The sequence below is a fragment of the Danio rerio genome, chromosome 15, assembly GCF_052040795.2.
Source record: "Danio rerio strain M-AB ecotype USA chromosome 15, GRCz13ab, whole genome shotgun sequence".
Lineage (NCBI taxonomy): Eukaryota > Metazoa > Chordata > Actinopteri > Cypriniformes > Danionidae > Danio > Danio rerio.
Genome location: NC_141035.1, coordinates 37,200,379 through 37,224,471, shown reverse-complemented (window position 1 = coordinate 37,224,471; position 24,093 = coordinate 37,200,379). Strand labels below are relative to the sequence as shown.

Here is a 24,093-nt window from a genome sequence, read left to right as displayed (position 1 = left end):
GACCTTGTTTGGCAAAAACTGAAGCCAAAAACAACCCAAACCATTTGTTATTTTATTAAATAATGTAACCCAAAATTTTTAATTATACTGTTAAAAAACCCCCACACATGTTATTGACACAGAACGATAGACGGTGAGTTGAGAGGTTTTTATTTTAACAGTGTTGCCATGACAGCACAGTAGAGTCATTGCAAGCGGCAAGAACCAGTGTTCCATATGCATGTTATTTGAGAGCAGAATTTGCTTTTCGTGTGATCATCTATGGTTCATGCATAAAGTAGATAAGTATACATGAACTGTTTTGAACTATGACTACAGTGCATGTCGACTGTATATTTTGTTGCTTATGCACTTTGGTCAGCTCAGCAATAAAACATCCTTGTACAGTGCAAGCCATTGAAAAGAATGGGTTTCATACAGCAACATCAGCTCAGGGATTTTCACATCCAGTGTGAAATAATTTGTACATCAACAATAAATTGCAGAGCTTTGACCAGATGCTTTTTTAACTGCTGTTTTCTCACCGCTGTCATTTTTGTTGTATGTTAATTTTATTGTTGAGAGGAAAACACCTACATGCTACTTATACTTACTCAGTATGTCCAAATTGTATGTTTTATAGATGTAAATGTTGCACACTAATTCCTATGTATAAACAACAAGACTAGGCTGGGGATTGTGAAAATGTGTGAATATGTCGTTTAGCAAATCTAGCCCTGTGTTTATCCTTCAAAATCTTTTAGTAGCACATTTTTTCACCATCCTTTCTCTTAAAAATTCCAGCTTAGTTTCTCTCTATTTGTAGGTTTGCAGTTTCTGCCCAATCTGTGGTTCTGAATACCACACTCAATCATAAGTAATGAGATTTTGAGATGTTATGAAGTACTCCAAACAGAAGCTTTACGTTTGCCTTTTAAATGGGCCCAGTTTCGGCTCTACATTCAGAGATCATTTGGGAAATGGATTTGGAATCACTTCCATCTTGTAGAGCTCTATTAGTGAAAACAGTCTTCACGTCTCCAATTTTCTGAAGGGTATAATTTATGCCCCCTTTATGGGCTTTTTTTTTTGATGTCATGTAATTTATTGGCGCCCTCATCCAACATTAGAGCACGAGTTGAGTCGTGAGGGAGCTCTTTTCTTTTAAGATCTGTTGCCAGATCTCTCATTACATGGAAATAATGGCCGACTAAAATACGGTGCTCACTTATGCTGAGCTTTTCCCATTTTACAGACGTCAGAACAGTCGAATAAAAAAAAAACAACAACCTCATGGTCGGCAGTAACACCTGCAATATATGCCTCATCTAGCTGAAAAAGATGTTTATATCCTGGTGAAATAAGGCAAGAGTGTGCATTCATGCATGTAACTCACCATAAACCAGTGAAATGACACTCAAACGTGGGTGAGTGTGTGTGTGTTGTCAGACCAATTGGCTTCTTTATGCTCCTTCTAATCCAATGTAATGTTTGCTTTACTTCCAATCTATAAATATTGTTCTTTCCATCTGGAAATTTGGCCACCTTTCTCTTTCCGTAGTTAGCGGAGTTTTTCGACCGAGCTCATCAGATAAGAAAACACTATGTATTAATGATGTCTCCAAGTACATTTACGAACATCTGAACCAGTCAAGGTTCCATGATCCCCCGAAGAGCACATTTCTTCAGCGGTTTAAGCCAAGATAAAGACAGGCCACTCAACAGGGAGAATTAATCACATGCTGTATGTAAGACTAATATTAAGATTCGGTCTGCCTGTCCATATGAAAAATGTCAAAAGAGGACAATGGGCTAACCCACCATCATTTGTCTTTTGCTGTTTTGTCTGTGGCTTACATGTAGTGCTGTATAGGGAATCATGTGTTGCTGTCACCATTTTGATCATGAAAGGATATTAGTAAGGTTAAGGAGATGGTTTGTCATAAATGAAAATTCTGTCATCTCTTACACACTGTTGAAAGCAATTAGTTTTGAGTAAAAGTAAGTCAGTTGCCTTATACCCCATTTACACGGGGCATCAGCGTCAATGCTTCCCATTCACTTTGAATGGGTGACATCAAGTATTTCTGAACTAAATTGTGGATGCGTCTCTGCTGCTTCAGCAGTGTAGAAGTTGAGAATTTCTCAACTTTTCAAGCGCCAACGGAAGCGTCAGCCAATCAAATCACTTTATTTAAATACCCCTGCTCAGACAGTAGTCGATTGTGGACTTATTTTATTGGCTGATGCTGTTATAGCGATTGAGTCAGCCTCAATTTCAGACACGCCCTCCGTCAAGCGTTGACACTAAAGTCTCACGTGAATCAGGTATTAAAGATGCAGTATGCAAGTTTGACACCCAGTGGTTGAACTAGGCATTGCATGCCTTGGGGGTATTCCATAAAACTGGGTTAACTTACCATCTGCTAAACCCTGAACTCTCGGTTAATTAACCCAAAACCTGCTTTCTGTTTGTTGGATTTTAAAACAGATGAGATGAGTTAGTTAAATCAACCTCCTGAATATAACCGCGTGTTAATGCCCTTGCAGGGTGCATACCTTAAGGTATTTTCAGTAGATCACCAAATTCACGAGTCACCATAGAAATTGATGGTGAGAAAAAGGGCAACACATCTTACAGAGGTGGAGTTGGGGGTTTTAATGCTTGCTTACGAGGAATTTAGACCGATCATAAAGAAAAAGCACTACACATCTGCATCAACGAAGGAAAGAAATATAAGAAATAGATAAGAAAAGAGTGACTCCGTGCTCTGAAACATCTGTGTAATGATACGCAATTTTTTATGCCCAAGGAGCTGTACAAAAGTGTACAGTTCAGTGCCAGACAGTACAGATGGTTCTACACACTATTGCCACATTGTACAGCAAAATGCCCTGGCGCAAAAACAAAGAGCTGCACTGAATGTTTTCTGTGGTAAGCGCAGACCCGTGGTTTGTCAAGGTTGATTTAAAAAAAAGTTTCACGACACCCCGGAGAACTTTTTTTTATATTAACAGATGTGTGTGTGTTGAGCATCAGTTAAGACAATGTTAGCACCTGTCAGCTTTAATTGTGGGGTAAACTGGATAATTTTGAGCTTTTGTCAGCTAATTTCAGCTTCCGGGTTTAAAATGATTTTTGGGGCGGGATCAAAATCGGCGACGTAGCGCAGAACTGCAAGTGCAATGATGACGCGTCGGTTTCTCATTATTATTCATAACGGAGTTTTCTTATCCTATGAGAAGAGCCGACTGCTTAATTATTCATGAGACCTGCCAGACCTGCCAGTGTCAAGCCCGAGCTGAGAGACACGGAAACCACGGCACAGTATTTAGCCGTTCATGAAGGCTCATATGCGTTTGTTTCCATCATCCACGGGGTTTGTTGCATGTTTTACCCCGCGATCTTGTCAGGGCCGATCATACAGCAAAGCTGTGTGCGTGCTGCTAGCATTTTTGTCGGGAGAGCAGCACGAGAATTAGAGAATGGCGGATGCTGTGTTTTATCAGGAGTTCGTTCACATTCAGACACATCGCCGTGCTGCTGTGTTTGCCTAAATCCTCCAGATTACCATCAGGGTTAATGGTTAAAATAGACGGGTCAGGAGACCTGCTGCACTAAGTCTGCTGGATACTGGAATTGAGGGAGAAGTCCTCATTTATAGGGTTTACATGAACACACATCTTTATAATGATATAAATTGTGGTTGTCTGTATATGAAATTACGAATAACAAATGTAGCAGGGCATTAAATCACTGTTCATTTCTTTGCATTTTAACTTTGTAAACTATAAACTCATGCGTCTCCTCTTTGTGTCTCATTTTGTGAGCTAAATGACAACAGCAGTTATTCGCTCCCCTTCTCCCCTGCTGGCCACGCCCACTCCTGCCCGATGCTCGCGGAGCTCCACGCCCATTAATCATGCATCTTTTGAAAAAATTCTGAAGTAGACTTTAACCGAAAGAGGGGGGTGTCATGGCCCTTTAAATACATTAACGAATATTTTTAAAAAGCTCATTCAAACATTAATTTGGATATGAAAAAACACCTATGCACTTATATAACCCTCTTACGATGAAAAAAAACTTGTATATCTGTGCCCTACATCCATTAAAATTCACATCAAAAGAGCATGCAATGCAGGTTATCTTCAGAGAGTATGTTGCTGTGGCTACTTAACATGCCCCAAAAGTTACCTCCGTTTTCGGAACCAAAAGCTGAGGTTATCGGCTTACATACTCTTAAACTTACCCGGGTATGTCACATAACCTGCTCTCTGGAATACTCCCCTGGTTTAAAACACACACAAGTGCAGGTTGCCAGATTGACGACACCAACATATCAGTGATTCAGAAATCTCATCACATAGCATGTTGTTAGGACACATGGCTACAATGTAACCTGCTCACCTAATGTTTACATTCGTAGTATTTATATTATTTGCTAATTAATAACCTCATGTGGAACTCTGAATCTGCGTCTCATTTCCTAGGCTGCTACTGTCCACCAGAGGTCGCATTTCAATCATAGACACATACTTCAAATGCCTTCATGACTGAATGAGTGAAACATGCGTTTTTTCACCAAGGCAGATTTCACGTGAAGATCAGTCGATTCATTAGCAGATCGCTCATATGTCAGCTTATAAACAGACCAGCTGATCTTCACGGCTTTAAAACGCTCCAGTGTCCCTGTATCTGTTCTTACACTCAGTAAACAGTGGTGAGTTTGGTTAACTGATGACTTTGACATCCAATCACAGTCATTTCAGTTGAGCTTGTGAACACAGTGGCAAATCAGCAGTGTTTAGGAGCGTGCTCAACAGTGCTCAAATGTTAATGGGAAATGGATGTTTTTAAAATGTCAGCACCAATTGTCAATTTTAATACTTGCATTTATTTAAAGACAGTCACAATTTGTTCAGAAGCCATTGTTTAAAAAAAAAGCTACAGCTCTAGTAAAAGCTATTAGTAAAAGTTCATTGCTTAAAAATGTTTACTTTTAATAAACTGGAGCAACTGATTCAGTGTAAGGTTGGAAAGGAATAATGTACTGTACGTGTTTCTGCATGCTCCTCACGTAATCATATGACCAGAAGACATGAAATACAATGTACTGTGTATGTCACATGTACCAGTTTTATGATATTTTATGGTGTTTTGCATTCTGATTTGTAACTTTTAGAAGAATATTATCTTTAACCTTGGAAAAAAATGTTTCTATCAATAGCTGGTCAAAGATCTTGGACCTCTGGAGTTGATCCTAAATACTCCAAGCCACCACAGAGTTCACCACGGTAAGCATCATTACCCTTTGAAAGTAGATTTGCATTGGTGTGTGTTATCTTTGTGGGTAAAAAGTGAAGAATATTTTGTTTGATTATTTGTCAGTAAGATTTTCTTATCATGTGACATGACTAACACTGTCTATACCCTTATATACTGTAAATAGAGTAATGCTGTAATAATGGCTATCTTTGCAGTAAATTGTTAATATTTGACCATGCACTCACAGGGCGAAATCCATATTGCATTGACAAGAATTATGCAGGAATTCTAATCATATGGGACAGGATGTTTGGTAAGTTTCTGTGTGCTTTTTGCAAAAAAGTGATTTGAAAATAAGCCTTTTCAATGGATTCAGGGCAGCACATTAATCTCTTTCATGTTTTTGTTTTACTGTTTGTTGCATAAAAAAATAAGCCCAAAGTTTAAAGTAGTCGTGTTGTTTATAACTTACTGTAAAACACAAAATGCTGCAGAACAAATAATCTGAAATGCACTTTTATGTTAATTGTAACTGACAATATGGAAATGCATCCAGTCCAGTGTGATCTTCTCTGTTGCTTTCTGTTTTAGGTACATTTGCTCCAGAAAGTGATAAAGTTATCTATGGACTCACACACCCAATCGGCACATTTGAAATTTGGTCAGTTGAGGTTGGTAAATATTTATAATGAAATATATTTATAATTATATGTAATATACATTTAAAATTTTATTTTAAAAATAAGTATAACAACACACTGCAAATCTAATAACAGAATGTCTAAGATTAAACACATTAAACTCACATAGAAAATAATACATTTAGGAAGAAAAACAAACAAATTAATTGATTAGATAAAATAAAAAGGCTATAATATTGGTATAATATTTAGCAATTAATGTATTTTTATTTTACAAATATATGCGATATTAATATTATTTGAACTACAGATTACAGCAATATTCAAATTAATACTGATCTATTTTGAATATAAAGTTTTTAAATCCAGTCTAAACATTGAAAAGCAATTAAAATAGTTAATATATGCTCCTTTAACATTTTTGCATAATGTTTGTATACATGTTTCTTTTTCTTTTCTTTTTTTTACTAAAAGTGCATTTAATAACTTTTGTTAATGACAACAATTGGGAAAATGTGTGTAATATATTTGTATGTAATCTGATAATTATGTACCCTCTCCTTTTATAATTATTTTATTTTATTTATTTTTTCATTTATTCTTTCTGGTTAAGGAATTTGACATGAATTTGTTGCATAATGAAACCGTACGTGCTGGTTTTTGTTAATAAAACAAAAATCCACAAAATACTTATGTGAAAAATATAATTGTGACTTTCAATCTCAAAATTCTTACTGTTTTTCTTGCAATTACATTTTTATATCTCATTGTGTTTTTTTTTTTACAAAATTGTGCTTTATATCTATAATTTCATTAATTTTTATTAATAGAAAAATACTATTTATTAACAAGTTACTACCAATGATTAAAATAAATTAGAATTACAGCATAAAGTATTTATTGCAAGCAAAAAAATAAATAAAGCATTTTTTGGAAGTCGCAAAAATGTCACAATTGCAAAATATTAACTCATGATTGCACAAAAAAATAAAGTTACAATTGCAAGAAAAAGTAAAGTATTGATAGCAAGAAAAAATATATAAAGTGGAAAAAAATACAGTTGAAGTCAGAATTATTAGCCCCCTTAAAATATTAGCCCCCCTGTTTTTCCCAATTTCTGTTTAACGGAGAGCAGATTTTTTTCAACACATTTCTAAACATAATAGTTTTAATAACTCATTTCTTATAACTGATTTATTTTATCTTTGTCATGATGACAGTAAATTATATTAGACTAGATATTCGTCAAGACACTTCTATACAGCTTAAAGCGACAATTGAAGGCTTAATTAGGTTAACTACTAGGCAGGTTAGGGTATTTAGGCAAGTTATTGTATATCGATGGTTTGTTCTGTAGACTATTGAACAAAATATATAGCTTAAAGGTGCTAATAATTTTGACATTAAAATTTTGTTTAAAAATGTTAAAACTGCTTTTATTCTAGCTGTAATAAAACAATTAAGACTTTCTCCTGAAGAAAAAATATTTTCAGGCATAAATTTCCTTACTCTGTAAAACATAATTTGGGCTAATAATTCTGACTTTAACTGTGTATAGAGAGAGTATAAAGTTTTATATGTATTAACAGTAAAACTGACATAGATTGGGTTTAATTTTTTACTATGGTATTATTGTGTTGTACTGTACATGTGCTCAGCGATCACTTCATGTAAGCAAAGCTTACATCATTCATAAATAAGCAGATTCAATTAATTTGCCCTTTAATTCCGTCAAGACCTTTGACTGCTGAAAACCTCAACACTGCAGATAAATTGGGTTTCACATAATGGGCTCTAGTGTATCTGAGCGGCCTAATTTTAGCGATGTAAATATCTGAGCTGAGTCAATGGAGCTCCTCTTCTCCTCGCATTACTGTTCTCGTGGAAAAGCCATGCTGTAACCATAACATTATTACTTCACTTTAAACACACGGCTCAGGAGAGCTGAAAGAGTCCTGCAAAACCAAATGGAGGTTGTGTTTGATTATTTTTTCGGTGCTCTCCTGTGGCGGTCCGGAGTTAGAAATATCTGATGTGTGTGACAAAATGCATTTAGATGACGATGAATCAAGTGAATAAGAATAATGTTTATCTTACTGTGAAATATAAACTGGTTTTCAAAAAAATCTTGGAGATAAAAAAGGAAAAAAATGTATAATTTCATGTCATAGTTTAGTGAAAAGCAGAATTAAAGAGGTCGCTTAGTATAATTGCTGCATGTGCTATACAGTATATGATATATACCCTCATTTTTCTTTTTCTTTTTTCTCTCAAGTTCCTTTATTATCCGTACCTGTGGCAAAGGTTCTGGGAAGTTGAAGGGATTTCAAATAAGCTGTCAGTCATTTGGAAAGGGCCAGGCTGGACTCCAGGAAAACCAAGGCTGGGAGACATCTCTGATATACCTCAGGTGGAAAATAGGTTTTTATTTCTATTTCTACTCCACTATATCAGGATATTATATGTTATGTTAATTTACCAGCTGAAGCACCAGGACACCAAGTAGCATCATGATACTCATGTATAGTTTTACACTCATCGGCCACTTTATTAGGTACACCTTACTAGTACCAGGTTGGACCCTCTTTTGCCTTCAGAACTGCCTTAATCCTTCGTGGCATAGATTCAGCAAGGGACCTGAAATTTTACTCAGGCATTTTGGTCTAAGTTGACATGATAGCATCATGCAGTTGCTGCAGATCCTCTACTGTATTGATATCTGGTGACTGGAGGCCATTTGAGTACAGTGAACTCATTGTCATGTTTAAGAAACCAGTCTGAGCTTTATGACATGGCACATTATCCTGCTAGACCTAATAAAGTGGCCGATGTATAATTTAAACCTGCGAAAATTAATATAAATACCTGTGGTTGAAATAAATTTAAAATTCTAAATACTGTAGCAATACAGATGTGGACACACAAATTCCATCTAAAATGAATGCAGGTTGACAGCAGGATTTTGGGTTTTTTGGAAATCTAATAAAATTTATACATTTCTAGAAGTAAAATTAAAGTAGTTTGACATTTAAAAAAAAGTCTATACATATTTTAAGGATACATGATTAATGGGTAATATGATAGAAATGTGTATTTAATTGATAAACTACATAATGTAGACAAAAATCAGGGGTCTGTCTTGCTTTTGGGACTTGTGGAGCTGCACATCAATGGATTTGCTCTTCAGTGTTTGGACTTTCAGCAGTGGAAAATTAAACTACATTAAACTGAACTAAACTAAACTTCAATTTTAATGGGTTTCAATTTTAGTTATGTTAACTGCTTTGACATAATCTACATTGTAAAATCTCTATGGAAATAAGCATGAATTGAATTGAAAAAAGAATTGAAAAAGAAAGAAAGAAAAAAAGAAAGAGAAAGAGAGAGAGAGAGACAGAGAGAGAGAAAGGACCATCAGTTATGCATAAAATTGATAAAAAGTATAAACTACAAATATGGTTGAACATAAAACCCTAAAATAACATAACACAGATTACACAAATATAATTTCAATTCAGAAATCAATTACATTTGAAAATCCATGACAGCAGAAAGCACATGCAATTTAAAGGTATTTGTAATTTAAGATTATGAATAGTTTTTTCATTATTAATGTTTATCACTGTTGTGATAAAAAAAGAACATTAAAGATTTTCAAAACCAAAAGTCTTACCAATCTCAAACTGTTAAAAGAACCTTCATTTTATTGACCATTGTGAAAAAAACAGTATCTTTAAATATTTTATGTACCCTACCTTTCAAACGCTCCCGAACAGCATAAATCACACAACCAATAGTTGAATATTGAGTTGGGGGTGGGGCTATTATTTTTCTTTAACCAATGAGAATCCACCTGTAGAACACACCCTTTCCTCGCTTATGCATCAGACACTTTGTGATCAACACTCCACGTTTCCGGGAAAACATCTTGAAATTCTTAGTGTGTTCATGTAGGTGAGTAAACTTGATAAACCACCTGAAGTTGACTCTTTTTCCTCCCCATATGCACCAGACACCTTATAAACACCTCTTCACTTTTTGGAAAATGTGCAATTCTAAAAGTGCTCCACAAAAATTAGTGGGTTTGACGAACTACCTGTACAGTAAGACACACACTCTCTTAATAAACGACTTGTCTTAGCACTTACACACACTGGCCACTTTATTAGATACACTTGTCCAAATGCACATTAACGTTAATTTCTAATCAGCCAATCGCATGGCAGCAACTCAATGCATTGTCATTTAGTCATGGTCAAGACAATCTGCTGCAGTTTAAACCGAGCATCAGAATGGGGAAGAAAGGTGATTTAAGTGACTGAATGTGGCATGGTTGTTGGTGCCAGATGGGCTGATTTGAGTATTTCAGAAACTGCTGATCTACTGGGATTTTCACGTACATCAATCTCTAGGGTTACAGAGAACGGTCTGAAAAAGAGAAAATATCCAGTGAGCGGCAGTTCTGTGGGCACAAATGCCTTGATGATGCCAGAGGTCAGAGAAGAATGGCCAGACTGGTTCCAGAAAGGCAACAGTAACTAAAAAAAAAACACTCGTTACAACTGAGGCAGAAGAGCATCTCTAAAAGTACAACTCGTTGAAAAAGGGGTGCAAAAGGGGCTCCAACCTGGCACTACTGTAGTAAGTTGTACCTAATAATGTGAACGGTGAGTGTACTGTATATGCCTCTGCTCTCTGATGATTTGAAGTGCTTCTTTTATCCTCGCTTGTAAGTCTCTTGGTTAAAAGCATCCGCTAAATGAGTACATGTAAAGTAAAAGTAAATGGAATGAAAAGTAGAGTTAGTACTGAGTAAAATGATTTGAAACTGTTTCAGTAGTTCAATTTCCATTAGCGGTCCTGAATATTTCACCTCCACCTTTAAAATTGGAAACTCTTTTGTTCCTTGGTATCCTTGTCGTTTACTACCTGCCGTTTTTGCAACAGGAAAAAAAGGTCTCGCAAATGACTCCCTGAGTTCTCACATAAAAACAGACTCTCGTTTCAGACAGGCTTTACAAGAGTGCGCCATCGCCAAATGAATCTTAACCGCCTTTGTGGGCTGCAAGCACAATAGGCTCATTTTCACTCGTCTTTAAAAAGGCCAGCTTTTTTGGGCCCGATCAAACAGCAGGCCCGCAACAAGATTTGAAGTCTTCTCATCAGGAGAGCGGCGGTTTGCTTTGAAACACGTCTGACTACTTCCAAACGCAGTTTCACACTCGGTCTTTCTCTCTCTCTTTTTGCCGCTTTCACCATGTTAAAATTAAAGCCACCTCAAAGAGGGCCCTGGTGATCCTAAACATGTGGAGAGAGCAGGAATTTGACAGAAATATCTTGAAAGAGCCTCGGTGATGCAGAGCGGGGTGTGCCTGTTGTTTCTCCTGCGCAGTGGAGGAGAGGTGGATGTGTTGATTTCTGAGGGAAAGCAGAAGCAGACTCCAGGGTGCTGGTGTGAGGGAAACCCACATGTGTCTGAAGCCTAGACGGACTCGGGATTTCTTTGGAAATCAACAGTGACCGAAATTCTCAGTGATTCATGCTCAAAACAAATTGATGTATGCAGCAAAGTTATTTTAGGGTGGGATCCAACAGTGATGCAATTTTGTAATGTGCTGTAATTTTATTAGGAAGTATTGGATTGCTCAAATTTAGCCCTGGAATGTTTCCGTGGTATAGTTATGTAGTTAGACAATTTCGCTTAGCCACTTCATGTTGAAAAAAAAAATGTTTGTTACTGTGGCGAGACGAGGGATAAAACATGAACATTCAAACAGAAATGGTGTAACGACCCAGAGGGTGATTTATTTACAGTGCAAGGTAAGGAGGTGAGGGTAGGGTAGCTGTGCAGGTATGCGTCCTTTGGCCGGGTAATGTGGAAAGTCTTCAGTGCTGATGAAGGTTTGGATGGTTGAAAACAGTCTGAGGTGCCGGTCTAGCCACTGCTATCTGCTGGGGAAAACAGAGAAAGGAGCATTAGCGTGTCTTCTCGGAGAGATCAAGCTCACCCTGTGTCTTCTCTTTCTCTGTTTATATGCTCCAGTCTTAATGAGCTGCAGGTGGCGATTGGTGCTGATGAGGTGACAGGTGTTGGTGGTTTGTACTTGTGGCGACGCTGCATTGGAACACTTGCCACATTCCCCCCCCCCCTTTGTCTCTTCCTGGTCTGAGTTGTCATCCTGTTGTGAAAGAAGGGAGCGGTTAGGGGTGTGTGGGAGGGAGAATGTTTTGCCAGACCTGTCCATCCAGACCACATCCTTGAGAGGCCGTCTGCATTCCCATGGGCGGCCCCGGCTCGATGTTGGACTTTAAAGTGGAAGTCTTGGAGCGCTAGGAACCACCTGGTGACGCGGGCATTTGTATTCTTTGCCGAGGCCATCCATTGAAGGGGCGCATGGTCAGTCACCAGGGTGAAGGACCTTCCCAGGAGGTAGTATTTCAGCTCCAGGACTGCCCACTTTATTGCCAGGGCCTCTTTCTCAACGGCTGCGTACTTGGATTCCGCTGTGGTGAGCTTCCGACTCACGTAGACGACTGGGTGCTCCTCTCCCTCGTGTAGTTGTGACAACACCGCACCCAGTCCAGAGTCGGAAGCATCAGTCTGCAGGATGAAGGGGCAGTTGAAGTCAGGGGCATGAAGAATGGGTGAGGAGGCCAGGGCCTTCTTAAGGGTCTGGAATGCATGTTCAGCCACAGGGTTCCAGGTGACTCTTTCTGGCTGTCCCTTCTTTGTCAGGTCTGTCAATGGGCTGGCTACGGAAGAGAAGTTGGGGATGAAACATCGGTAATAACCCGCTAACCCCAAAAAGGCACGTACCTGGGACTTATTGGTAGGCCGGGGAGTCTTCTGTAGAGCCTCTACTTTGGCTTGCTGCGGTTGGATCAACCCCCGACCAATGTGATATCCCAGGTACTTTGCCTCTGCAAGCCCGAGATGACATTTCTTGGGGTTAGCTGTGAGCCCAGCCCGTCGTAACTCTAGGAGCACCCTCCGCAGAGGGGTAAGATGTTCCTCCCAACACATCAAGTGGACTACTACGTCGTCAAGGTAGGCCGCGGCATAACTTTGGTGGGGCCGGAGCAATATGTCCATCATTCGTTGGAACGTTGCCGGTGCCCCATGCAGCCCAAAGGGAAGGACCCGGTAATGCCAATGGCCGCTAGGAGTGGTAAAGGCGGTTTTCTCTTTTGCCCCTGGGGCTAGCGGAACTTGCCAGTAACCTTTGGTCAAGTCGAGGGTGGATATGAACCTGGCACTACCGAGTCTGTCCAGGAGTTCGTCCACCCGAGGCATTGGGTACCCGTCGAAGCTGGATGCTTCATTTAGCTTCCGGAAGTCATTACAAAATCGGAGGGTGCCATCCGGTTTTGGGACCATGACAATGGGGCTGGACCACGGGCTCCGAGATGGCTCGATGACCCCCAACTTCAGCATCTTCTGTACCTCTTCCTCTATTGCCAGCCGGCGAGCTTCTGAAACCCGATAGGGTCGCTGTTGCACAATGACTCCTGGGGTTGTTTTGATCTCGTGCTGAATGACAGTGGTGCGCCCAGGGTGCTCACTGAACACATCCTTAAACTGACTGACCAGGGTTTCAAGCTCCGTCTTCTGAATGGCTGAGAGCTGTTCGCCTAGATGTACCGTAGGATGTGGGCTTTCTGCAAAGGTTACCAGCTGGCTAGAAGGGGAAACCCACCGTTTCAGTAAGTTAATATGGTAACTCTGCTCCTCTCGACGTCGTCCCGGCTGACGGACACGATAGTTGACTGGCCCGACCTTCTCGACAACTACATAGGGCCCTTTCCAGGAAGCCAGAAACTTGGAAGTTGCTGTGGGCACTAGCACCAGGACCTGGTCTCCGGGTTGGAACTCTCGAGCTTGGGCAGGCCTGTCATAGAGACGTCGTTGGGCGTGCTGGGCTTCAGTGAGATGCTGTCGTACCAGGGGCATTACCCGTTCAATTCGCTGCCTCATGTCTTGTACGTGTTCGATGAGGGACCGCTGGGGTGCGGGCTCCTGTTCCCAGGCCTGTCGTGCCACATCCAGGAGGCCGCGGGGTTGTCGGCCGAACAGTAGCTCAAAAGGAGTGAACCCAGTAGAGGCTTGGGGCACCTCACGAATGCCGAACAGTACGTATGGGATCATGAGGTCCCAGTCACGACCATCTTCTGCCACAACCCTGCGAAGCATCCGTTTTAGGGTTTGGTTAAACCGCTCAACGAGCCCATCCGTCTGAGGGTGGTAAACGGATGTTCGCAGCTGTTTCACCTTCAGGAGGTGGCAGAGGTCTGCCATCAGCCGAGACATAAATGGAGTACCCTGGTCAGTCAGGATCTCTGAGGGGATGCCCACCCGGCTACACAGCAGGAAGAGTTCTTTGGCAATGGCGTTGGAGGTGGCCTTGCGTAGGGGTATGGCCTCAGGGTATCGGGTGGCATAGTCTAGGATGACCAGGATGTGTTCGTGGCCTCGGGAGGATTTTGGCAAGGGCCCTATCAGGTCCAGACCAATGCGGTCGAAGGGTACCTCAATGATGGGTAACGGGATCAGGGGACTGGGGGGGGGGGACGTTGGGGAGCAGTTTTCTGGCACGTCGGGCATGCCTGGCAGTATCTCTTGACCTCACCATTTAGCCCCGGCCAGTGGAATCGGTCCCGAATGCGCTGAATCGTGTTGGCTGCCCCTAAGTGACCCGCCATTGGGTGAGTGTGGGCGAGCTCCAGGATGGTGGACGTTTTGCTTTTTGGTACCACCAGCAATGTCCTCCTCTCTTCCCGTCGCTCAGCAACACAGTACAGCAGACCATTCTGGATGATAAAGTGTGGGAGGGGGTGAGGAGCAGGGAGCCTTTCCTGGCCCTCCACTACTCGAACTTGGGACCAGCAGTTTCTAAGTGTGTCATCTTCACGCTGGGCTTGTCCGAAGGAACCTCCCCTAGAGACCTGTTGGAACAAATCCATAAAGACATTAGAAGACTGATTCGAACACTCACCCCCTCGGTCGCTCTCTGTGGCCAGGAGAGCTGGTTGGCGGACCCGTTGAGTCCGAGCCCGGGGGCGGCGACGTGTCTGGAAGGGGGTTGCTGCTGGCAAAGACAATAACTCCTCAAACCCTGGCCAATCCCGGCCAAGCAAAAGGGGGACGGGGAGATCAGCTACAATGCCCACTTCCAGGGGCCATGCGCCGTTGCCGGCTGCAATCGTTACCCGCTGTGCGGGGACGTAGCGTGTGTCACCATGCACACAGGTTATTGGGATTGTGGCTTTAGATCCCACTCGAGGCTTGATCAAACCTGGCTGTACCAGCGTCACGGAGCTCCCAGTATCCAATACAGCCGTGATAGTTTTCCCCTCAAGCTTCACTCTGCGAGACGGAGCACCTGATGGTAGGGTCCGGTGAACGATGCAGCCAGCCAACCAGGCACGTGCAGTGGAGTTCACTGGTTCAGTGGGCATGGGCTCATCCGCCGGACTCGGGACAGCCGGTCTGCTGACGGGCCGTGAGGCACTCTCCACCTGCCGCCATGGTGAATTCACCCTCCGGGAGGGAACGGCTGCTCTCTCTATAATGTCCCGGGTCAGTGTGGCCTCTGCCAACTCCACCGCCTCCACTAAAGCTGCCAAACTTGCAGGGTTCCTCATGCTTACAGGCCCCCGGAGTCTTCTAGGAAGAGCACGCAGCAATCTCTCAATGACGACTTTCTCGGCAACCTGGGTGGCGGTTGGGGATCCCCCGAGGAGCCATAAGCGGGCAAGCTTGCTGAGTTGAGCTGCCTGCGCCCGTACTGGGGCACCCTCCTCATACGCCCATGTAGCGAACTGTTGCGCTGCTCTCACCGGCGATAACCCCACACGTGCCAGGATCTCTCCTTTTAGTACAGTATAATCTTCATTTTGGGGGGAATCCAACGAGAAGTACGCCCGCTGTGACTCTCCGGTTAAGAAGGGGGCCAGGATTTGAGCCCACTCGGATTCGGGCCACTCTTCTCTCTTTGCGATGACCTCAAACGTATGCAGATATGCATCAATATCATCCAGGTCACCGAGCTTTGTCAAATGGCGGTGAGCGGAGGCGCGTGCCTCTGGGAGTGGGAGGTGTTCAGCCATCTGGAACAGGCGCTCTTCGATTCTCTGTTGTCTGACGGAGAGCTGTTCGGTGAACAGTTGTTGTCGTGTGGTTATCTCAGAGAGACGACGCATGATATCCTCCATTTTGTCACAGAGGGGTGTATTCCTCCACACCGTTTTGAGGGAATAGAGAGAGAGAGCAGCCGCTCGCCTAAAAAAAAAAATAAATAAAAAATAAATAATTCAATGTTACCAGATGTGGGGTTTTATCCACTCAATCTGCCCGCATTCTCCACCAGTTGTGGCGAGACGAGGGATAAAACATGAACATTCAAACAGAAATGGTGTAACGACCCAGAGGGTGATTTATTTACAGTGCAAGGTAAGGAGGTGAGGGTAGGGTAGCTGTGCAGGTATGCGTCCTTTGGCCGGGTAATGTGGAAAGTCTTCAGTGCTGATGAAGGTTTGGATGGTTGAAAACAGTCTGAGGTGCCGGTCTAGCCACTGCTATCTGCTGGGGAAAACAGAGAAAGGAGCATTAGCGTGTCTTCTCGGAGAGATCAAGCTCACCCTGTGTCTTCTCTTTCTCTGTTTATATGCTCCAGTCTTAATGAGCTGCAGGTGGCGATTGGTGCTGATGAGGTGACAGGTGTTGGTGGTTTGTACTTGTGGCGACGCTGCATTGGAACACTCGCCACAGTTACATTTTTTTTTTTTTTTGCTGGTTTAAAATGCTCCAAGTTGAAATTCATACTCAATCGTCAATGTAGATCAGGGGTGTCAAACTCAGTTCCTGGAAGGAGGCAGCTTTGCACAGTTTAAGCCGCAGTCACACTGCACTTTTTGTCCCATAGACTTTCATTCATACACATGTGAGTGTGACAGACCGGAAACGCAAGCTCGTGAGAAGTTTTGCATGTTGCATTCGAAAATTCAAGCTTGGTGAACTCTGACATGCAAAATCACATTATGTGACTGTGTGAGACCATTAGAAGATCAAAACATGACATCTCTGTACACAAATGTAAAATATGAAGCAACCGCTTGCTTTATAAACATCTAATCATCTTGTTTAATTCTGCCCCTTTTTGCAGCTCCATATGACAGAATTTTGCTAACTCAAACTCAACTGTCACCGTGGCTTTAGTTCCAAACCTAATTAAACATACCTGATCAAACTGAGTCCTTTAGGCTTGTTTGAAACTTACAGGTAAAGCTGCAGTCACACTGGAATTTTCTCCCCATAGACTTCCATTCATACGCATGCAAATGCGTCAGACCGGAAACGCAAAATTGTGCGACAAGTTTCGCAGTGTGCAAAGGTTAAACTTGGTGAACTCTGACTTGCGAAGTCGCATCACTTGACTGCGTGAGACCAATCAAAGATCAAAACATGACCTCTCTGGACAGGAATTTAAAATATGGACCAATCGCTCTCTTTTTTTAAATGTCTAATCATCTAATTCATTTAATCATCATTTAATTCCGCTCCTTTTCGTAGCAACATACTACAGAATTTCGCACACTCTAACTCCAGTGTGACCGCAGCTTAAGTGTGTCAGAGCAGGGTTGGAACTAAACTGTGCAAGGCTGCAGCCTTCCAGGAACTGAGTTTAACACCTCTTATTTAGGTCATCTTGGACCGGATTCAATAATCAACTTCGAGACTATTCAATTGGCGGCCTGCGGGTCGAACCCAGCCCCTGAGGCAATTTGTTCTGACCCTCCAAATAGTGTGACCAAGACATCAAAAATAAGTTTAGTTCAGGCGAAAAACGTCCGCTATAGTTATGAAGTGAAGTGTGTCTGTTCAATACAGCATGAGCTGCAATTGAAGGCTGCACAGAGAGTGAGTCACCTGACATTAAGCGAGTGGTGCGAGCAGCAAAAAACATTTAGATATGTTTCTAGAAAAGGCCTTTTGTACAATGCACTGATATCATTATTAGGGATGCAATGGTTAGTCGATTTCACTATTAACCGTGCTTTAATTTATTACTATTAATTATTCGTAAAGGCTTTTCAATGCCGTGTTTCTGTTGCATAGAACAAAACTGCTGCAACTAAACAAAGTTATGCCAATATGCACGCACACTGGATTAACTGTAGCAGCAGGCAGTTCACATATTGTGTCTTTAAACACGCAAGTTTGTTATTTCCAATGGAGACGTGCACATATTGGGAGTGGTGAGAGTTGTGTGTAGTTTCTGGTGCAGTGCAAACAAAAGAAATGTTAGACGAATTATTACAAATCATTAAAATGATTATGTATGAACGCAGATAATAACAACAGTTCATTTAAGTTCTTAGCTAATATATAGCTTAAATTAACATTGTACAAATACAATTTTTTATTTATTCTTTTTATTTATTTTTTCATTGTTCTGTCATTTATTTTCATTGTAAAATTATCACTCATGTTTAAATAAAAAATATTTTCATTTATTTTTAAGTCCAAAGAGAAAAATAGATTATTTTCTGTTTTTCATTAATATTTTGTGCTGTATTTGGTTACTGAGCAGCCATAAATAACACTTTAAAATACTGTATAAGCAGTTTTCTTGTGATTTTCTAAACCAGAAGTGTTTTGAATTTAAGAAATGCTTACTAATGGTGATAACTGTGAAGCCATGATTATTCTTTAGACTAAAACCGTACAACCAAAATCTATAATTGTTGCATCCCTAATTTTTATACAGTTTAAAGCATAACATATGAATGTGTCTGAGTGTAGAAGAAGCTAGATCGACAATTCTAATTAACTAACTGCAACAGCTAAGAACCATGCAAAACAACTTACCATTGAAAACTCAAATTGGAAAAAGTCGTTGTTGTCCTCACAGCAAAAGTTATTGTACTAGCTTTAGCAAGTAAGTAATGTGTAATTATATAACGCATTTATTGTGTATGGCCATACACCCAAAGCACTTCACAATCAAGAGGGGGGTCTCTCCACACCACCACCAGTGTGCAGCATCTCCTTGAATGAGTCCAGTTGGGTTTGAACCTACATGTACAAGTTCAGATCTACAATTTTAAACATCTTTAACCAAATAATGGCTTTAATTAACTAACCCAGAAGAACTAGACACCAAGTAAAAACAATCTACACCTACAATGTAGAACCATTCAATTTCTGTAGAAAAAAAACAAACAGATTAATCTAGTGTTTACAATGGTCAAGCTGATGTTTGTGATTCACATTAGATATGATGACTTAACACATCTACAGTGCAAAAGATTTATGCAAAATCTTTCTCCAACCAGATTACAGGAGAGGAAAAACCCCACGATCCAGCATGGTCCCCTGTGATGCAAGCCTATGTGATTCTACAGTTCTTTCTTCTGCTGGATGTATATAACAGCTTGTTATTGGATCAGATGGTAGGTACCCTTTCTGTTTGTTTTGTTGTTGATTTTTTTTTTCATCATTAAAACTGAAATCACATTTTCCCAGAAATCTTCCCCACTGAAAATGTCAAAGCTATCATCTGTATGCCATCTTTCACTGATATATAGTCATAGAGACTATCTTTGAAAGGCTATTAATTTGCTATGTGGTTAATGCTACCTCACAAGGCCTATTATCAACCTCAGTCTCTCTCTCTCTCTCTCTCATTATCCTAAATAGTCCTCTAATAATAAAGCCTTTTAGGGAGTCCACGCTGAATACTTTGAAGTAAGCTTTGTTTATTATTTTTCAACCCCCCCTGCTTAAAAACACAGGGATGTTCAGTTGCCCTTGTCCGTTATCCTTGGAAGTACATGATGCCCAGGCATACTTTTGGTTAGCCAGAATGCACAGCTCCACCCTGCGTCCCTGCTGAAGTGAAACGGGCTGTTTTCCTGTGATTCCTACCTCTGTGGTGCTCCCTTAGTTGAGAAGTGTCTCCTGGATCTCTTATTTTTTTCTCCACCATCCAATAAAACATTTGGTTGGTGGTCCAGGATCAATAGAAATGCTCAGCACCAAGAAAAGCTTCTTTTTGCGTCAATCACGTTTTCCAAGGAAAATACTAAGGCCTTCAGACTTGTGAATAAATAATGTAAAAATAAGGTATAAGGGTTAAGATCTGGACTCTGTTGTGGCCAATTTATGTGTAAAAATGATGCCTCATTCTCACTGAATCATTCGTTCACAATTTAAGCCAGCATCGTCATCCTGGATTAGACCCGTGTTATCAGGGAAGAAGAAAAAATCCATTGATTAAATAATCGGGTCTTTCAGTATATTCAGTTTCTTTAGTCAGCTGACCTCATTCTTTTTTTGTAACATTTTTATGACAGTTAAACAATCAAGTGTGAAAGAGCAAATAACAGTACAAATAGAAAAAATAATGGAACAGTACAAAATTAATTTAGGTATTCAATAAATAGACCACTTTATAACCCACATATTATACAAAAAACAATGTACGATGTGCGTAGTACATTTATATTATTTTATTTATGATTGAAGTTACTGTGCAAAGTCTTCTCCAGCACATCCCAAAGATTGTCTTAGGGTTAAGGTCTGGTGTGTTGTGGCCAATCCATGTGTCAAATTATCCGTTTTGTTTTCTGAATCACTCATCAAAATTTAAGCCAACATCATCATCATCCTGGAGTTGACCTGTGCCATTAGGGAATAAAAAGAATTCATTGATGGAATAACCTGGTCATTTAGTATAAAACATTGCTGAAAATACACCTGGCCAACTGCAGCATACCCAGATCACAGCACTGCCCCCACAGGCTTTGGTGATCTACACTAGGCATGATGGGTAATTATTTAATTATGCTTCTCTTCTGACCCTGATACGCCATCACTCTAGAACAGGGTAAATCTCGACTCATCAGACCACATGACCTTCTTCCATTGCTACAGAATATAATCATTATGCTCTATAGCAAATTGAAGCCTTTTTTTCTGTTTAGCCTCACTGATTAGTGGCTGTACATGTGTTTATTTACAATCCCTTGAATTCCCTTTGCATTCAGGGGTCCGTTCTTCGTACCTCGCTTAAATGATCTAAGATGATTTGGCAGATCCTGGATCTTTTAATCTTGATAACTGATCTCTCACTAATTTGGTTCTTCAAACGAGTTTGCGAATCAGATTAGAATGTCTGGATAAACTGATCTGAGATCGCTGCGTGTGTTGTGAAGGACAGATCTATAGATCCTCGAAATCATGATCAGCAATGCAACGATTGGCTGACGGCACAGTAGCGTAATGACATCATCTGATTAATATTCAATTATCCATGTGAGCAAAATTACATCAAATTAGCAGTAAACGGTTTGTTAAATATGACACTCAATAACATTCAATATTTGTTGTGAGCTGCAGGCTTTACACTTTCATCATGTATTTCAATGCAAATCAATGTATTTAGTTCTATATTTAGAAAATATTTTCATTATAGTAGCCGTTTTTTAATCGGTGTAAAGAATAACTGGTTGTTTACAAAAGCATTTTCGTATTGGTAAAGGTGTCTGCAACTTTTGTGAAGCATCAAATCACTGGCATATTAACTATCAAAACATGTTTATGACTGCATAAATGTATTATTGCTTTAAAAAAAGTCACATATTGTGCATTTCTATTATACACAATTTGTACTAATGCGATCTAAAAAGTTCATATCAATAAGTTTTCTCTTTGCACCACCAGGTGGCAGTCTTTGTACTTTCATTTCCAGGGTGCAGATTGCATACGTTTTATTAATATGTATAACTTAATTTATTTTATTAATGACTATAACTTTATATATAGTTTAAAAATATGCACCATTTTCCCAATTGTATATAACTACTGCTGTAAGAAAATATCAGAATTCGGAACATACTTTCTGTATTATCTTTGCTTGAACTAAGCCAATCTAATCCTGTTTATATGAATTGAACCTGCTCCCGATCAGGTTTGACCTAGCAGAACTGTTGCTATGACTACAACTCTCGGATCAGCTTTGAAGAACGAAACGATCCTGGATTGTGTCAAATCGTCGATATCCAAATCCAGCTAACTGAGTAATCTACGTACGAAGAACGGACCCCTGCATGTTGAAATGCGATTTTGGATGCAGTCAGTCTTATAGATATCCTTAAAACTAGCATATTGATTCATTTACATTTACATTTACATTTAGTCATTTAGCAGACCCTTTTATCCAAAGCGACTCACAAATGAGGACAAGGAAGCAATTTACACAACTAAGAGCAACAATGAATAAGTACTAAAGGCAAGTTTCAGGTCTGTAAAGTCTAAGAAGGGAAGTATTAGTAGTTTTTTTTTTTTTTTTTTTTTTTTTTGTACAGTTAGTGTGATATTCAAAGAGGCAATTGCAGATTAGGAAGTGAAGTGGAGACTAAATAGTTGAGTTTTTAGTCGTTTCTTGAAAATAGCGAGTGACTCTGCTGTTCTGATGCAGTTAGGGAGTTCATTCCACCAACTGGGCAGATTGAGCGTGAGCGTTCGCGAAAGTGATTTTTTCCCTCTTTGGGATGGAACCACGAGGCGACGTTCATACACAGAACGCAAGTTTCTGGAGGGCACATAGATCTGCAGAAGTGAGTGCAGATAAGAAGGTGCTAGGCCAGAAGTCACTTTGTAGGCAAACATCAGAGTTTTGAATTTGATGCGAGCAGCAACTGGCAGCCAGTGCAAACGGACTAGCAGCGTTTAAAACAAATATTTTAATTTCATGACGTCTGTAAGTGATCACTAAACTTGTTCATTCAAGACCACATTTCTTCCTCAAAGATGATGGTTCCCCAATATTTTTCCAGTGTGCAATAATGTGTTGGACAGTTCTTAACCCATTTCTAGAAGATTCAGCAATCTCCTTAGATGTTGTCTTTGCTTGATGTATGCCACTAATTTGACCCTTCTGAAGCATATAAAACATACGCTATGCATTTATGAAGTAAGCTTCACACAGGTGAATGGGCTTAACAACCTGTAGAAGCATTCTTCTCTTTCTCTCTCTAAAAAAAAAAAAACATTTCCCCTTACTCTCTCGAACACTGACAGTTCATTTGCATAGTTAGCACTTCTTGAGTGTGTGGCCTCTTAATAAATTGATGAATGTCTTCTCAATTGTAAGTCACTTTAAAAGCATCTGCTAAATGACTAAATGAATTAACATCTTTTCCCCATCCACAGAATGTGTCTTCCAATGTGGTTGTCAAAGAAATGAGATTTGGTTATATAACTTGTTACTAGCCGAAACACAATGCAGTATGTCCATGCAGTAGTACTCTAATCCAGAGGAAAATTCTACCTCTTTGCTCAGTTAAAGAGATAGTTCACCCAAAACCCAAAAATTATGTCATCATTTACTCACCCTTTACTTGATCAAAACCTGCATTATTTCTTTCTTGTGTGTAATACAAAAGAAGATAGTTTGAAGAAAGCTGGATGCATGTAACCATTGACTTGTATTTGTTCTTCCTACTATGAAAGTAAATGGTTGCAAAATTCCAACTTTCTTCATAATATCTTCTTTTGTGTTGAACAGAAGAAACAAAAACAGTGCATGAATAAATAAGATAATGTAATTGTTGCATTGGTGAGCGATTCAACAGCGCTGCTTAACATTAGGTCAGAAAGACAGAAAACACCAAGACAGTGTCAATCCTTCAGTGACGTCATCTGTGCTGAAATACAAATTGGAAGATGGTTTTCCTCTTTTTATTTTTCCTCCTCTGCCCTCTTGCTCTGTTATTGTTGAAACTGGATATGGAAAGGGTTTAAAAATTAGCCACTCAAAATAGATTTTTTCCTTAATTTTTGAAAAATGAGCCAGTGCTTCAGGGTTGAGCTCTGGGGTCTGGTTTCTGTCTGGTGTCGTGAAGGAAAGAGTTGATAATTGTTCGCTGGTGTCATATCAAAGACGTTATGAGGTCACTCACCTGACTTAACCAGTGCTGAGTTTAGTGGGTTAGAAGGTCAAGAAAACTCATTAACATCGTTCCTTGTATTAACAGAAAATTATCCCTAGGTTATGATTTCAGTGTAAATCCATCTATAGAGGTGTGCCAATTCAGGCAAACTGATGATACTTTAATGGTTAGTCTTGGATCTGTAAGACATGGGTATATTTCCAAATCAAATCCAAAATTGTTATAAAAGTACAAAGTCAGTGTTTCTTT

General features: G+C 40.2%; 1 protein-coding gene and 1 long non-coding RNA gene across 4 annotated transcripts in view; one reads left to right on the top strand and one right to left on the bottom strand.

The window, feature by feature from the left end:
• agmo (alkylglycerol monooxygenase) overlaps positions 1-24,093 on the top strand; it is an 83,811-nt gene that overhangs the window by 45,098 nt on the left and 14,620 nt on the right. For 2 of the 3 annotated variants that reach the window (XM_087282646.2, NM_212883.2), the window contains exons 6-10: positions 5,211-5,277; positions 5,496-5,561; positions 5,840-5,919; positions 8,165-8,299; positions 19,225-19,341. In XM_087282646.2, the coding sequence (XP_087138772.1) occupies positions 5,211-5,277; positions 5,496-5,561; positions 5,840-5,919; positions 8,165-8,299; positions 19,225-19,341 (465 nt within the window). Of the gene's footprint in view, positions 1-5,210; positions 5,278-5,495; positions 5,562-5,839; positions 5,920-8,164; positions 8,479-8,621; positions 9,228-19,224; positions 19,342-24,093 lie in introns of those variants that run through there. The other variant, XR_015508442.1, reaches the window with a different exon arrangement.
• LOC147833718 (uncharacterized) lies at positions 9,710-23,918 on the bottom strand. The gene is made up of 4 exons (XR_015509742.1): positions 22,850-23,918; positions 20,421-20,470; positions 16,662-19,980; positions 9,710-11,626 (listed from the first exon to the last, which is right to left on the bottom strand). It is a non-coding gene; the product is annotated as an uncharacterized LOC147833718 (long non-coding RNA).